Source organism: Cervus elaphus, chromosome 24 (assembly GCF_910594005.1).
Source record: "Cervus elaphus chromosome 24, mCerEla1.1, whole genome shotgun sequence".
Classification (NCBI taxonomy): domain Eukaryota; kingdom Metazoa; phylum Chordata; class Mammalia; order Artiodactyla; family Cervidae; genus Cervus; species Cervus elaphus.
In genome coordinates, this window is record NC_057838.1 from 23,987,468 (window position 1) to 24,003,464 (window position 15,997).

Sequence of the window (15,997 nt, forward strand, 5' to 3'; positions counted from 1 at the left end):
GCTTTCAGAAGAGGGAAAAGAGAAAGATGAAGGAGGGGGATGCTAGCCATTTGAATTCCCTAGAAGTCACTCCCACCTGGAGGAGGCGGGGCATGCCCCAGTGTGGGGAGGTGCTTCTTCAGGTCTGCGCCTCTGTGGTCCTCGGCAGTCAGAGCACAGATCCCAGGTGTTTGGAGGACAGCATCTTTTTGGGTCACCCATGCTGTCACGGGTTGTGTGTCGGTTGCCCCAGAAACACTTGCCCAGATGCCTGCCCTGGGATGGAGGGTGAGGGGCGGGTAGCTGCTCCTATGCTAAGTTCACTGCAATTGTCTCTCCAGGCCTCCCCCTGGAAGTACAAGTCTTCGATAGATGCCATGTTCAGTTAGGCTGATTCTGCTAGTGCAACTTGCACCTGGGTGGGGAGACAGAGTCCTTGTGCTTTGTACGCCCACTTTTCCAGGATCCTCTCTTTTGACAGTTTTTTTTTTTTTTAATTAGTTATTTTGGCTGTACCTGATCTTAGTTGCAGCATGTGGGATCTAATTCCCTGACCAGGGATCGAACGCTGGCCCCTTGCAGCGGGGGCTCAGAGTGTTAGCCACTGGACCACCAGGGAAGTCCCTCCTGACAGTTCTTGAGAAGCCTTTCACTCTGTAAGGCGGTTCTGATGTTTCCTTGTGACCAAACCCCCATTCATGCTTGGCAGCAGCACCATACAGATGATGCTGGTTGCCCCAGCCCTCCAGCCCTTTGCTCCTCTCACTGCCGCACATCAGGAGGCACAAGTGATGTTAGCCCTGATCACCTGGTCACCTTCGTGTCTCCGCATTAAATTCTCCATGTTAGATTGTAACTGACTAGTGTTTTGTGGAGAGGTATTCTCAGATTTGACCAGTATGTTTTTTCCTCATCAAATCCCCACACCAGCAACCAGTGCTAAGAACTCTTTTCAGTCTACCATCTCTCTGATACTTTGTAAATTTTTTTGTCAGAGAAATTGGGTCATTTTTTCTATACATTTGTCTGTAGTCTGGATTTTGGTGATTTCACCAGTGTGGTTTCATTTAACCTGTTCTTATGATCCCTGTATTCCTTGCAGTTCACTAGTTATTTCTAGAGACTTTATGAGATTTAAGTTCAACTTTTGAGAGGAGAAGGGGAGAGAGACCAATTCATAGATGGTGCTGTGTGCTCCCTTCAGGAGATGCGTGGTGTTTGATATCTCTTGTTTTCATGATGCTGCCAGTTTTTGCCTAGATACATTGTTTCATTAGGGGTTACAAATTATAATGCTAATAGTACTGAAATACTTCTGTAAAGAGAAACTTCTCTGTGATGACTCTGATTACCCCAGGATAGGAGCAGAATTAATTCTTTCCCTTTATCTGCCAGTTTTTAAATTAATGAATTGGTTTCCCTAATATCTGTCAAAGATGAATAAAAAGGTTTGGTTGGTTGGTCTTTCCTATCATTATGAACTCATGGATTTCATAACTAGTTACGTTTATTGTCCTGTTGATGCTCAGATTGTCCCATCTTTAGCCACTTGGAGCCTTTTCAAGTTGATGCCTGACTCTATTGGCATAACATTGGTTGCCTGTGGTAAACTTCCTTACTTTCTGAAATGATCAGATGTTCCAGGGTCATCTTGTGTGTTTATTGCTCCAGACCTGGAATCGGCCATTTCTCCAAGAAGTTCTGGTACCTTATATTCCCCCCAAAGACTTTGATCTGTCATCCTGCATCCCTGAAAATCGTCATTTTCCAGGGCAGTAGGGACAGTGCTTTTAGGGTGAGGAGACCTGACATGTCTGTGGCCTGTAGGGAGGGAGAGGTAGAAGATACAGTGGCTTCAGAAAGCTTTACACTTACGGGGTCCTGCTGGGGACCAGGTGATGGGTAAGATGCTTTGCGAATGTTATTCCACTGAATCCTTCCAACAACCCTGCAAGTTAGGTTTTCTCTCCATTTACAGGTGTAGGAGTTGAGAGAGAAGCTCAGATGATTCCCTAAATTCCCACAGCTGAAAAGGGCTGGGACCCAACTTTGGACTTGTGTCTGCTGTCAAAGCCCGTCTCTCTCTTCTGTCAGGAGGAGGATGAAGGCCTGTTGTCCAGGCGGTGTCTCGCGGTTGTAGATGACTTCCCCCAGGGTGTGTGGGGCCCTGTCCCCTCTCAGGGCTGCGCTCGCTGAAGCTCAGCCCCGTGAGACAGTGAGCACCCCGTGCAGATTCCGTATCTCCTGTTCCCCCTTCTCCGCAGCAGTCAGGTAGCTGCCAGACCCCCTCCCTCAGTCATGGATTCAGGCAGAGATAACTGGTAGTGGATTCTCGGGAGGATTTGTTGGTTGTCTGCTATCTGCCAAGTCCGCGGAGTCAGATACTGTCCCTGGTCTTTGGTAGGATTCTTCTGGCTAGAGATGAGGGGAGATTACATAATTATTTGTTTGTTTGCTTTTAATGAAAGTGGAATAAAGCATTGAGAACTGGGAAACAGTCATCAGCCAAGAGCGTTTTCCAGTGACCTTCATTTTATTTTTTTACTCCAGATAATTTTAAGTTACGGGCTTCCTAGGTGGTGCTAGTGGTAAAGAACCCACCTGCCAATACAGGAGATTTAAGAGACGTGGGCTTAAAAAAAAAGAAAAAAAAAAGACGTGGGTTTGATCCCTGGGTTAGGAAAATCCCCTGCAAGAGGAAATGGCAACCCACTCCAGTATTCTTGCCTGGAGAATCCCCATGGACAGAGGAGCCTGGCAGGCTGCAGTCCATGGGATCACAGAGTCGGACACGACTGAGCGACTTAGCACGCAATATTAGGTTATAAGCAGACGTTATCCACCCTGGTTTCTCAGCCTTCTGCTGGCAAGGTTTCTCTTTTTTATTTCAGAAATAGAGACCTTAATCCAGTTCCCTGGACACCTTTCTGGTTCTGCTTCTCAGGGCAGAAAGTGGTGTCCCAAGAACCTCTTTCGTAACCTGGATGATTGATCGTGAAGATGATTGTTATTTGAGGCACTGAAGTAACCTTTCTCTCTTTGCTAATACAAATGTCACAAGGTGGAAAATGTGAAAATTCTCCAGACAGAGGGAGAAAGATCAGAATTCTGCAGAATGTTCTGTGCTTTCTTTCCCTTTCCTTGCTGGTATTTTATCTGCATTATCTTTTGGGAAAGGGAGCAGCCAATGCCTTGCAGTGCCATGCTCAGGAGCAGGGTCCATGTAGGAAGCCCACCCTTCCTACAAGAGGTCACAAGGCCAGTTCAGGGTGCCCAAGGCTCACCTGGTCCATGCCTGAGGTGGAGAGAGACTTCCCAAAGCCCTGATAACAAGCTGCGCCCCACCAGCCCTGCTCCTGCAGACACGGAACTGCCCACGGCCTAGGGGAGGACCTTGGAGGGAACGGTATCAAAAGAGAGACGATACATCTCCTTGCCACATGGCCTTTGCCGTTTTTCTGGAAGCTTTATCTTATCTTTTAATATTTCAAATAGGCCATTGCCAAGTCCTTGGGAACTGGACAGGACTGTGTCAGTTTTGCATGGCTGCCAGTCCTTGCTGAGGGCTCTGTATTGCAGAGGAGAGGCCTGGGCTCCACATTTGCCCAGAATGGCCCTTTCAGCCGTGGTTCTGGGATGGATCAATGAGAAGCTTTTGGTGAATTTTGGAAGGAAGCCTCTGTTCTCCAGAAACAGGAGCAGGTAGATGAGCAGTTTTGAGTTTCATAGCAGAGTCCAGATCATGTCCCAAGAGTCCCTTGTTTCAGTGCTGTGGGCTGAAGTTCTTCATGATGAATTAATTCCCTGACCTCTCTCCCACTCCGTAATCCCCTACATTCAAAAACCTCCGCTTTATTTGGCTGCATCGCAGCTTGTGGGATCCTAGTTCCCCAGTGAGGGATTGAACCTGCGTCCCCTGCAGTGAAAGCATAACTTGTGCCCCCTGCAGTTCACATAACCCCTGGACCATCAGGGAAATCCAGAAAGTCCTCTATAAAGCACCATGTTTGTTAATGGAATAAGCAACAAAGCTTGAAAACTTTCAAGTCTTCCATTCACCCTATTTATTCCTTAATTTTTATCAAAGTAGTAGTGCACATGATTCTTTTCTTTTTTTTGGCTGTTCAGTTCAGTAGCCCCGTCATGTCCAACTCTTTGCAACCCCAGGGACTGCAGTGCGCCAGGCTTCCCTGTCTATCGCCAACTCCCAGAGTTTATTCAAACTTATGTCCATTGAGATGGTGATGCCATCCAACCATCTCATCCTCTGTCATCCCCTTCTCCTCCTGCCTTCAGTCTTTCCCAGCATCAGGGTCTTTTCAGATGAGTCAGTTCTTCACATCAGGTGGCCAAAGGATTAGAGTTTCAGCTTCAGCATCAGTCCTTCCAATGAATATTCAGGACTGATTTCCTTTAGGATGGACTGGTTGGATCTCCTTGCAGTCCAAGGGACTCTCAAGAGTCTTCTCCAACACCACAGTTCAAAAGCATCAATTCTTTAGCACTCAGCTTTTTTATGTTGCAACTCTCTCATCCATACATGACCACTGGAAAAACCATAGCTTTGACTAGACCTTTGATGGCAAAGTAAAGTCTCTGCTTTTTAATATGCTGTCTAGGTTTGCCATGACTTTTCTTTCCAGGAGCAAGCGTCTTTTAATTTCATGGCTGCAGTTACCATCTGCAGTGACTTTGGAGCCCAAGAAAATAAAGTCTGTCACTGTTTCCATTGTTCCCCCATCTGTTTGCTTGGGGTGGGGTTGGCTGTGCTGAGTCTTTATTGGTGCACTTGGACTTTCTCTTGTTGGAGTGAGCAGCAGCTGCTCTCTAGTTGCAGTGCATGGGCTTCTCAATGTTGTGGGTTCTCCTGTTGTGGAGCACAAGCTCTCGGCACGCAGGCTTCAGTAGTTGTGGCTCGCGGGCTCTAGAGTGCAAGCTAAGTAGTTTTGGCGCACCAGCTTAGTTGCCTCATGGCCTGTGGGATCTTGCCAGACCAGGGGTTAAACTCATGTCCCCTGCATCGGCAGGCAGAGTCTTAACCACTGGACCACCAGGGAAGTCCTGTGTACATGGTTTTAAAAAACCAAATAGTTTAGAAAAACTTCTAGTAAAATAGAAAAAAGATCCTCACCTACATATGTCATTCCACATTTGTCCAAACCACAGACTGTAGAATACCAAGGTGAATCCTAATAGAAACTTCAGGCTTCATGTGATAATGGTTTGTCAGTATAGGGATCATCAGTTGTAAGGGATGTTGATAAAGGGGGAGGCTGTGCATGTGTGGGGGCCCAGAGTATGTGAGAAACCTCTGTACCTTCTTCTCAATTTTGCTACAAATCTAACACTGCTGAAAAAAAGAGTCTGTTGGAAAAAATCCTCCACCTCACCTTTCCCAACTTCAGTCCACTTGCCAGACATGGCCATTTTTAGCTCTAATTCTTCTGGAAGCCTCTGAAAAATATACCTTTTCTACTGTTTCTGTGCTCATCAACCAATGATGTTAACTATCAACTTCCCATTCTATTAAATGAGATCTCCTCTCGTGTGTCTGCTGGTCGGTTGGTGGTTGGCTGATCTAGCTGGGCTTAGCTGGCTAGACCAACGTCCAGCTGTGTGTCCAGCTGAACATGGTTCCCCCTGCCGCATGTTGGGTTCAAGTCTGCTCCACGTGGATTCCTGCTGGGGTCCGGGGTGAAGGGCCAGGAACTCTTCTCATGACGATGGCAAAGACGCAAGAGGGAAGGCTCAGCTACACAAGCACCTTTCAAAATCCTGCCAGCATCTTATGGTCAAAGCACATCATACCGCCAACATCAAGGGTGAAGAAGTGGGCTCTGTCTCTAGTAATAGGAACTGCACACTCACATGGCAGGCTTCTAGCCATGTGAAGAGTGAAGCCAGAGAAGAGTGAAAAATTGGGGCCACTCATGAATCTATTCTATTTCTCCTAATTCTTTTTTATTGACCTCCCTGTGAGTAACCATATTTTGGCTCCAATAGTATCACAACACAGCCTTGCCCAATGATTGGCCTCTTATAGGTGACCAACTTAAATACTCACTGCTAAGTGTCTTAAATCTCAAAATGACCACCAAAGAATTTTATTAGGTGGTTTAGGCTGGGAGGATGAAGAAAGCTTGAGTGTAGTTTCTTTGGCATCAATCTGCCTTGAAACACCTTTTCTCATTCCCTTCTGTGTAGTGAAGACCATCTTCAGGTGGTGTGTGGACAATGAGTTGCTACAGAAAAATCATTTGATCTGCCCGAATGATTACTACAGTGATCCAGTGCCATTTTGCTCTGCACCTAAAGGTAATGCCTCTGTACTGCCTTCCAGCCTCTGATCCCACTCCAGGGAAGTTCTTTAGAAGCAGGACCACAGCAGCCACCTTTGTGCCATTTCCTTGTTCATAGGTCTTTTGGTCGTGGCTATTGGGAGGGTCAGCTCTGAGCATGCCACTTCCTTACTAGCTTACCAACACCTACGAGATAAAAGTCTCAGCTTCTCAAAATGGAATATGATACCCTAATCGGTTGCCCAACGACAAGGTGTGAAATTATTTTAAAATGTAGTTGAATAAATCACGAGAGGGTGGATCTGCAGACATAGACGAGCAAGGGAGTAAGTGTCTCATGGGCTCAGAACACAGACCTAAGGGTTCTGCATACCCCTTACAGGCCAGGAGCGACTTTGAGTGTGGAGAGAAGGTTGGGAGCAGCGAAGGCTATGTGTGTGTGAATGTGATACTGGGCTAGTTTCCTGCGCTGTGGGAGGCAAGATCCTCTGAGAATGAGTGCAGTGGGAAGCTGTCTTGTGGGCTTAAGCAGGAAGGTAAAGTTCTGGAAGCATGACCCTTTAGATCCTGTGACCAAACATCTGGATGGCAGCCTGGTGGTGCCAGGGTCCAAAGGTAAGCTCGTCAGGAGCCCTAGTCAGTGGGACTCTGATGACCTCTTGGGGTTTTGGAGCTGAGAAAGCCTTTGGGGTAGGAGGATGGGGGTCCAGAGAGTTGAGGATGTAGATGAAAAGAGAGTTTAACTGACGGCCTGGACCCTGCTGACAGGTGAGGCCAGAAAGAAGGAAGCAGAACCAAGTGCCTGGGATACTCAGCCACTTAATTTCCAACCAACTTTCAAAATACTCTCTTAGGCAGATGAATAAGGATGGATTTAACATGTATTGAGGATTTTGTTTTTCCTGTGGGATCTGGTTCTATTTCTTTTTCAAATCAGTTTTATTGGAGTATAGTTGATTTACAGTGTTGGGTTATTTTTCGGCATATGGTAAGGTGAGTCAGTATACATATACATATATTCCACTCTTTTTTTAGATTCTGTCGCAATATAGATCATTACAGAGTACTGAGTAGACGTTATTGAGCGCTCACCTGGCACTGCTAGGAGATGGGATGGTTTCACTGCTCTCCTGCTGGCAACGTTGAATATCCTCACTTAACCTTTTGGAGATGATTTTTCAGTCCACAAAGCTAATACAGACTTTGATTTCACGTGTGAGCCTTTTAAAAGCGTGTTCACACGTGCGGTATGTGTCCGTGTGTATGTGTGACAGTCGTCCTCTCCTGTTCCTGGCCGTGTTTGACAAATGAACAGATAATACAGTGTGAACACTAGAGTCTCAAGGATACAGAGTAAGTTCCAGGAGTAACTGATACGCTGAAGGGCAGTTATTTAATACATCTGGTGTAGGAAATATAAACATTTAGAAGAAAGAAAAAAGAAGCTAGCGGTGCCTCTGGTAATTTCATTTGGTCATCTTGGATGGGTCACCTCCTCCCCTGGGTCTGGTAACTTCCTGTTTTTCCTGGTGCCACAGGTGTCTCTGTCCCTGGATATTCAAAACCCACGTTTAGTTCCGAGAAACGTTCCATCCCAAAGAAAGAGCTGACCAAGAAGCCCCCGTGCAGGAAGATGTCCTCTCAGTCTGCAGAGGAGACGGACTATACTATGGACAGCCTCACATGGGACTCGTCTTTTAAGGCCAAACTCAGATCCAGAGCAGCCGTCGAGGTGAGTTTGAAGCCAGTGTGTGTGTGTGGAGGGGTGGGGGGCAGGGCCATGATGAGGGGGAAGGGGTTCCAGGTGACACACGTCGTCGTAATGAAGCCACAGCAAAACAGGAGGGTGTCCTTGGCCATCGGGGGTCTCGGATCAGCAAGATGTCAATGCACACAGCCTATCGGCCTCTCATTGACTCTATCCTTTTCTCCCATTTCAAAGAAAACAGGTTTACCAAAGAATAAAAACTGGATGAACCATTTATGGGTGCCCCAGAGGCAGCTGGAGCGGCTTCGGCTTGCCAGGATGGAGAATCGGAACCGCTTCCTGAGAAACCCTCGCTTTTTCCCTCCTAACACTCCGTTGGGAGGCAAGTCTCTTCTCTTTCCTCCCAAGAAGCCAGCACGGATAGGCGAATTCCAGGATGGGGAGCTGGAGGAGAGGTGCGTCTTTTCCTGACTTGTATTCGCAGAGAATCTGACCCTGCAGAGGAAAGCGCAGAAAGAAGGTCGTGGATCTGCCTTGCTTCTGGAGGGTCCCCGAGGTTTGGGGCCAGGGGTTCAGGATCCGAGTGGAGCAGGGCTTCAGGGCTGCCTACGGGTGTGGCCTTGGGACATCCCCAGAGTCCTGGGTTTGTGCTTTTCTGACCTTTTCTTGAGGAATAGGGGTTAGTGTTGGCCCTTTGCTTATATCTGAACAGCCTGGGTCAAATGGGAGGCGTCTCCATAGCCGTGTGCTCCTGCCGTTACATTCATGTGTCTTGGATAATAAAAATGTTTAAAATCTGCTTAATGACAAGTAACTAGCACAGATAGTGATTTTTCTTTAAAAGAGTGTGTGCGCTCAGTCACTCAGTCGTGTCTGACTCTTTGGGACCCCGTGGACTATAGCGTGCCAGGCTCCTCTGCCCATGGAATTTTCCAGGCAAGAATACTGGAGCGGGTTGCCATTTCCTGCTCCAGGGGATCTTCCTGTCCCAGAAGGTCGAACCTGCATCTCCTTACCCACTGAGCCACCTAGGAAGCCGTTTGTCTATATTTCAATAATTGTCCATATAAAGGGAATGATTTGCTTCATGGGTTCATAATTTTAATGGACTTAAAATGATTAGTGTGGGACTTCCCTAATGGTCAGGTGAATAAGACTCTGTGCTCCCCAGTTCAGGGGCTCAGGTTCGATCCCTTGTCAGGGAACTAAATCCCACATGCCACAAAAAAAAAAAAAAAAAAAAAAAAAACTATTAATGTTTATTTATTAGAGAAATAATATGTTTTTATTAAAAAAAAATATTTGCTTAGACTTCACTGGTGGTCCAGTGAGTAAGACTCTCTGGTCCTAATACAGGGGGCCTGGATTTGATCCCTAGTTGGGGAACTAAGATCCCAGAAGCCACTTGGTGCAGCCAAAAAGAAAAGAGAAGAACCAAAAATGAAAAGACTTGCTGAGAAAAAATAGCACCTGTGTAAAAAATGCAATTAACATATTGGTGTTCGGGATTTTGTATGTAGCAGAGCAGCTCCTCGCTGCGATCTATTGAAAGTCAGCCCTCGACACAAGGGTTTGTAAAAGTAAAATAAATTTAAAAAAATATATTGGTGTTTAAGCTTCCAGAGTTTTCCCTGTGCTATGTGTAGCTATATATATTTTTTCACAAAGATTCAATCTTGCTGTAAAATTGTTTGGTGACCTGCTTTGCCAACAATAAAACCCAAAGGGTGATGCGTTGCCAAGCTCTCTGATGGCTTGAATGTATTTATTTTCCATGAATCACTTACAGGGATGAAACTAACAGCCTCTCTCACCCTCCCTTGCCCTCCCACAGCTGTGCTGATACTCCAGTGTTTCTAGCCAAACCCTCCATCGGATTTTTCACAGATTATGAAATTGGACCAGTTTATGAGGTAGGAATCTGGTTTCTTTACATATCCCACTCTGCTTCCTTATTTTTAAAAAGTCTTTGCTGTGGACTTTAAAAACATGCATACACACACACAGGCCATACACAGAACTAGGGAAAAGACTGTCACGTTCCCTTATAAGCCCATCACCCAGCTTCGGTAGTTACCTACCTGCATCCAGCAAGTCTGGTTTCATCTGTTGCCCCCACAGTTTCCTGTATGTGGATCTGTGTGCACATGCGTACACTGGAGTATTTAAGGGGGGAAAGCTTAGACAGCATGTCATTCTTCAGTTAATACTTTAGTGAGTATCTCTTACCAGGTAACGACTTTTAAAGAATAACTATCATCACACCCAGCAGTGTTAACAGTGATTCCTTAATATCAGCTAATATCCACTCATGTCTGATTTTTATCCATTTATTTTTTTTTAAAGTCAACTTATAACTGGTTTCTTTAAATCAGAATTCAAATATTGCGTTTGGTTAGAGTATCTCTTATTTCTCCCACATTTTTTTTTTAATAATTCCTCCATCCTTTTATTTTTTAAAAGGCCGTCTGTCTGTAGAAGAAACTGTAATTTCTTCCAGTCTAAATTTGGCTCATTGCTTGATTTTATTTATTTATTTTTGGCGGTGCTGGGTCTTCGTTGCTGTGCAGACTTCTGCCTAACTGGAGAGTGGAGGCTGCTCTCTAGCTGCGGTGCCCTGGCTTCCCCTTGTGATGGCTTCTCTTGTTGCAGAGCACAGACTCGAGGGCGCCAGGGCTTCAGCAGTTGCAGCAGGTGGGCTCGGTAGTTGTGGCTCTCAAGCTGTGGACCACGGGCTTAGTTGCTACATGGCATGTGGGATCTTCCTGGGTCAGGGATCGAACCCGTGTCTCTCGCATTGGCAGGTGGATTCTTCACCACTGAGCCACCAGGGAAGCCCCGGCTTTACTGCTTGTTTTTAATTTAATTTTTATTTTATATTAGAGTACAGTTGTTTTCCAGTGTTGTGTTAACTTCCGGTGTACAACAAAGTGACTCAGTTATACATATACATGCATCGTTTTTCAAATTCTTTTCCTATTTAGGTTATTACAGAATATTGAGTAGAGTCCACTGTGCTATACAGTAGGTCTATATTGATTATCTTTTTTATATGAATGTGTGTATGTTAATGCCTAATCCCTAATTTATGGATACTCCCCCTACCTTTTTCTTTTGATAACTGTAAGTTTGTTTTTGGAGTCTGAGTCCGTTTCTGTTTTGCAAATAAGTTCATTTTTATAATTGTTTAGAAATCCACCTATAAATGATATGCTATTTGTCATATTTGTCTATCTGACTTACTTCACTTAAGATAATAATCTCTAGGTCCATCCATGTTGCTGAAATGGCGTTATTTCATTCTTTTTTCTGGTTGAGTCATATTCTATTCTATTAATACATAGGTATCTATTCTTCTTTATCTCTTCATCTGTTATGGACATTTAGGTTGCTTTCATGTCATGGCTATTATAAGTTGTGCTGCAGTAAATACTGGGGTGCATGTATCTTTTTGATACATTTTTTCTAGATACATGCCCAGCAGGGGGATTGCTGGATCATATGGTTGTTCTACGTTTAGCTTTGAGGAACCTCAATGCTGTTCTCCATAATGGTGTTCCCAGTTTACATTCCCACCAGTGGAGTATGGGGGTTCTGTTTTCTCTGCACTGCCTCTAGCATTTATTGTTTGTAGAGGTTTTCTGTTTCCTTTATTTATGGCTGCGCTAGGTCTTGTTTGTTGTGCGCAGGGTTTCTCTAGTTGCGGCCAGTGGGGCTGCTCTTTCCTGGGCCAGGGATCAACCTGTATCCCCTGCACTGGCAGGCGGACTCTTAACTGCTGGACCACCAGGGAAGTCCTTGTAGAGTTTTCGATGAAGGCCATGCTGACTGGTGAGGTGATACCTCTGGTAGTTTTGTTCTGCATTTCCTTAATTAGTGATGTTGAATATCTTTTCATGTGCTTTTTGGTCATCTGTGTGTCTTCTTTGGGAAAATGTCTATTTAGATCATCCACCCATTTTTTGATTTGGTTGTTTCTTTGATATTGAGCTGAATGAGCTATTTTTGTATATTTTGGGGATTAACCTCTTGTCAGTTGCTTCATTAGCAAATATTTTCTCCCATTTTGTAGGGTGTCTTTTTTTTATGGTTTCCTTTGCTCTGCAAAAGCATTTAAATTTAATTAGATTCCATTTGTTTACTTTTGTTTTTATTTTCATTACTGTAGGAGGTGGATTGAAAAAGATATTGCTGCAATTTATGTCAAAGAGTGTTCTGCCTATGTTTTCCTCTAAGAGATTTATAATATCTAACCTCAAATTTAGATCTTTAATCCATTTTGAGTTTGTTTTTGTGTATGGTGTTAGAGATTGTTCTAATTTCATTCTTTTACATGTAGGTGTTCAGTTTTTCCAGCATCATTTATTGAAGAGACTGTTTTTTCTCCATTGTATATTCTATTTTTTAAAAGCTTATTTGACTGCACTGGGTCTTAGTTGTGGTATGAGGGCTCTAGTTCCCTGACTAGGGGTTGAACCCAGCCCCCCCGCCTTGGGATCATAGAGTCTTAACCACTGGACCACCAGGGAAGTCTCTCCACTGTGTATTCTTGCCTCCTTTGTCATAGAGTAATTGACCATAGGTGCATGAGCTTATTTTTGGGCTTTCTCTCCTGTTCAGTTGATTATTTCAGTTTTTGTTCCAGTACCATATTGTTTTGATTACTGTGGCTTTGTATTCTAGCCTGCAGTCAGGGAGCCTGATTCCTCCAGCTCTGTTTTTCTTTGTCAGAATTGCTTTAACTGTTCAGTCTTTTTGTGTTTCCATACACAGTTATAAAATTTTTGTTCTAATTCTGTGAAAAATTCCATCGGTAATTTCATAAGAGTTGCATTGACTCTGTAGATTGCCTTGAGTAATATAGTCATTTTGATAGTATTGATTCTTCCAATTCAAGGATATACATGGTGTATTTTTCCATCTGTGTCATCTGCAGTTTCTTTCATTAGCATCCTATAGTTTTCAAAGTACAGGTCTCTTGCTTCCTTAGGTAGGTTTATTCCTAGGTAATTTATTCTTTTGGATGCTATGGTAAATGGGATTGTTTCCTTAATTTTTCTTTCTCATCTTTCATTGTTAGTATATAGAAATGCAAGAGATTGCTGTATATTAATTTTGTATCCTACAACCTTACTGTATTCATTGATAAGCTCTAGTAGTTTTCTAGTAGAGTCTTTAGGATTTTGTATGTATAGTATCATGTCATCTGCAAACAGTGATAGTTTTACTTCTTTTCCAATTTGGATTCCTTTTATTTCTTTTTCTTCTCTGATTGCCATGGATCTAGGACTTCTAAAACTATGTTGAATAAAAGTGATGAAGGTGAATATCCTTATCTTGTTCCTGATTTTGGAGGAAATCCTTTCAGTTTTTTCCTTTCAGTAGTTTCCCCTCTATGTCCACTTAATGGAAACGCTTTCATAAGTGGGTGGTCAATTTTGTCAGAAGCTTTTCTGCATCTATTGTGATGAGTGTATGTTTTTTATTCTTCACTTTGTTTATGTGATATATCGCACTGCCTGAATTGTGGTTTTTGAAAAATCCCTGCATGCTTGGGATGAAGCCTACTTGATCATGATGTATGATCCTTTTAATGTATTGTTGGATTTGATTTGCTAGTATTTTGTTGAGGATGTTTGCATCTATGATCATCAGTTATATTGGCCTGTACTTTTCTTTTTTTGTGGTATCTTTGTCTGGTTTTGGTACCAGAGTGATGGTAGCCTCATAGAATGAGTTTAGACGGGTTGGTTCCTCTGCAACTTTTTGAAAGAGTTTCAGAAGGACAGGTGTTGACTCTTCTCTAAATGTTTGATAGAACTTGCCTGTGAAGTCATCTAGTCCTGTTGGAAGTTTTAAAATCACAGTTTCAATTTCAGTACATATGAGTTGTCTTGACAGTCCATATTTCCTATTTCTCCCTGGTTCGGTCTTGGAAGGCTATATATTTCCAAGAATTTGTCCATTTCTTCTAGGTGGCCCAGTTTCCTGGCTTAGAGTTGCGTGTAGCAGTTGCTGTGTTTCTCTGTCGTCTCCTTTTGTCTAACTTTCTGTTTCCGGTCACTGTTCCTCAAGCTGCAGGGTTCTAGCTCTTCTTACCGCTGGTGTCTGTCCCCTGGTGTGTGAGGTTGGCCCACGGGCTTGGGCAGGCCTCCCAGGAGGAGGGACTGGTGCCTGCCCACTGGCGGGTGCCGCTGGGTCCCGTCCCTCTGACGGGCAGGCCCGTGTCAGGAGGTGTGTTATAGGCAGCCGTGGGGTCAGGCCGTCTTTAAGCAGCCTGTCTCCTGATGGGCAGAGCTGCGTCCCCATCCTGTTGTTGTTGAGGTGTCCCAGCACCGGGGTCTGCAGCCTATTGGGTGGTGCCGGGTCTTAATGCCAAAATGACGCCCTCAGAGATCGCACCAGCGGGTGTTCCCTGGGGTGTCCCCCGCCAGCGCCCTCGCCCCTATAGTGAGCCACAGCTGATCCCCACCTCCCCGGGAGACCCTCTGAGACCCACAGGTAGGCCTGGCCCGGGCTCCTAGGAGCTGTTGCCTTGTTCTGAGTTCCGGTGCACGTGTCATGTCGTTTTTGCGCCCTCCGGCAGTCCTGTGTGGCTTCTGCACTCAAGCCCTGCTGGCCTTCAAAGCCAGATGCTCTGGGAGCGCCTCCTCCAGACATCAGACCCCCAGGCTGGGGGTCTGACGGGGGGCAGGTGTCAGAACTCTTACTCAGTTGCAATGTGATTATTTCCCAGTTTGTGGTCACCCACTTAGCGAGTATAGGATTTGATTATTATGGTGGAAGTGCCCCTCCTACCATCTTGTTGTGGCTTCTTCTTTGTCTTTGGGTGGTAGAATATCTTTTTTGGTAGGTTCAAATCTTTTTTGTCAGTGGTGGTTCAGTGGTTAGTTGTGGTTCAGGTGTTTCTGTAAGAGGAGTTGACCTCAAGTCCTTCTCTGCTTTCTGTCTCAGTTTGACTCTTGCTAATTGCTTTATTACGGTGATGTTAAACATATTCTTTTATCCTCCATATTTTCTATAAACTTGTTAGACACATAAGCTTGATTAAATTCATGTTCAAGATTTTTTTTTTCTTTTTTTTTGTTTTTTTGGCAAGAATACTTCTTTGGTGGGAGAGTACATTTCTTGCTGCATCCCATCAGGAAGAGTGTGATACATGGTTTTCCCGTTATCAGTGATGAATGGCTTCAGGTGTTATGAACCTAAATTACCCTTTATAAAGATCTTACCAATCTCTCATTTAATTCTTTAGTAGCATTAGATGGCTGTTGCCTAGATCAGTTTTTTTTTTTAATTAAGGGTTATAAAATGGTGACTTCAAATTCTACTATTCTTTCTGCATTTATTATCTGTGATTTTCTGATTTTTAGAAAAACCTTCCCTCAAACTTCCATTTATTTCCCCTCTTCCTTTTACTCTCCTTGCTCCTGGAGATGACTGTTTCTATTAGTTTGGGTTCTTCCATTGTTTCTTTTTGAAACCATAGGCAAATATGTAGGTATATTTGAATGCTGTCTTCTACTTACTGTCCTCAGTTCAGTTCAGTCGCTCAGTCGTGTATGACTCTTACAACTCCATGGACTGCAGCACTCCCTGTCCCTGCCAAGCCTCCCTGTCCATCACCAACTCCCAGAGTTTACTCAAACTCATGTCCATTGAGTCGGTGATGCCATCCAACCATCTCATCCTCTGTTGTCCCCTTCTCCTCCTGCCTTCAATCTTTCCCAGCATCAGGGTCTTTTCAAATGAGTCAGTTCTTCACATCAGGTGGCCAAAGTATTGGAGTTTCAGCTTAAGCATCAGTCCTTACTCTCCTCTGCACCTTGCTTTTTTCACTTAACACTATATCCAGTGAGCTTCAAGAGCTGTATGTAGAACTGTTCCTCATTCCTTTTCCCAGCTTCGCTACTGATGCTTGCCTTCCTCCATCCTGGAGAATCGGGTCAAGACCAAGCTTGGGAGTCACCAGTTCTGCTCATTAGGTATAAATGTAGCTGTGTTTAATGGT

The 15,997-nt window shown here is 44.3% G+C and overlaps 1 protein-coding gene across 9 annotated transcripts in view; it reads left to right on the forward strand.

The window, feature by feature from the left end:
* Window positions 1-15,997, forward strand: part of DLEC1 (DLEC1 cilia and flagella associated protein) — a 96,107-nt gene that overhangs the window by 20,674 nt on the left and 59,436 nt on the right. For all 9 annotated transcript variants that reach the window (XR_006337506.1, XR_006337505.1, XM_043885818.1 and 6 more), the window contains 4 exons: window positions 6,184-6,294; window positions 7,817-8,010; window positions 8,221-8,441; window positions 9,821-9,899. Coding sequence is in view for 7 of the 9 variants with exons in the window: in XM_043885818.1 (XP_043741753.1) it covers window positions 6,184-6,294; window positions 7,817-8,010; window positions 8,221-8,441; window positions 9,821-9,899 (605 nt within the window). In the remaining 2 variants the exon portion in view is untranslated. The remainder of the gene's footprint in view (window positions 1-6,183; window positions 6,295-7,816; window positions 8,011-8,220; window positions 8,442-9,820; window positions 9,900-15,997) is intronic.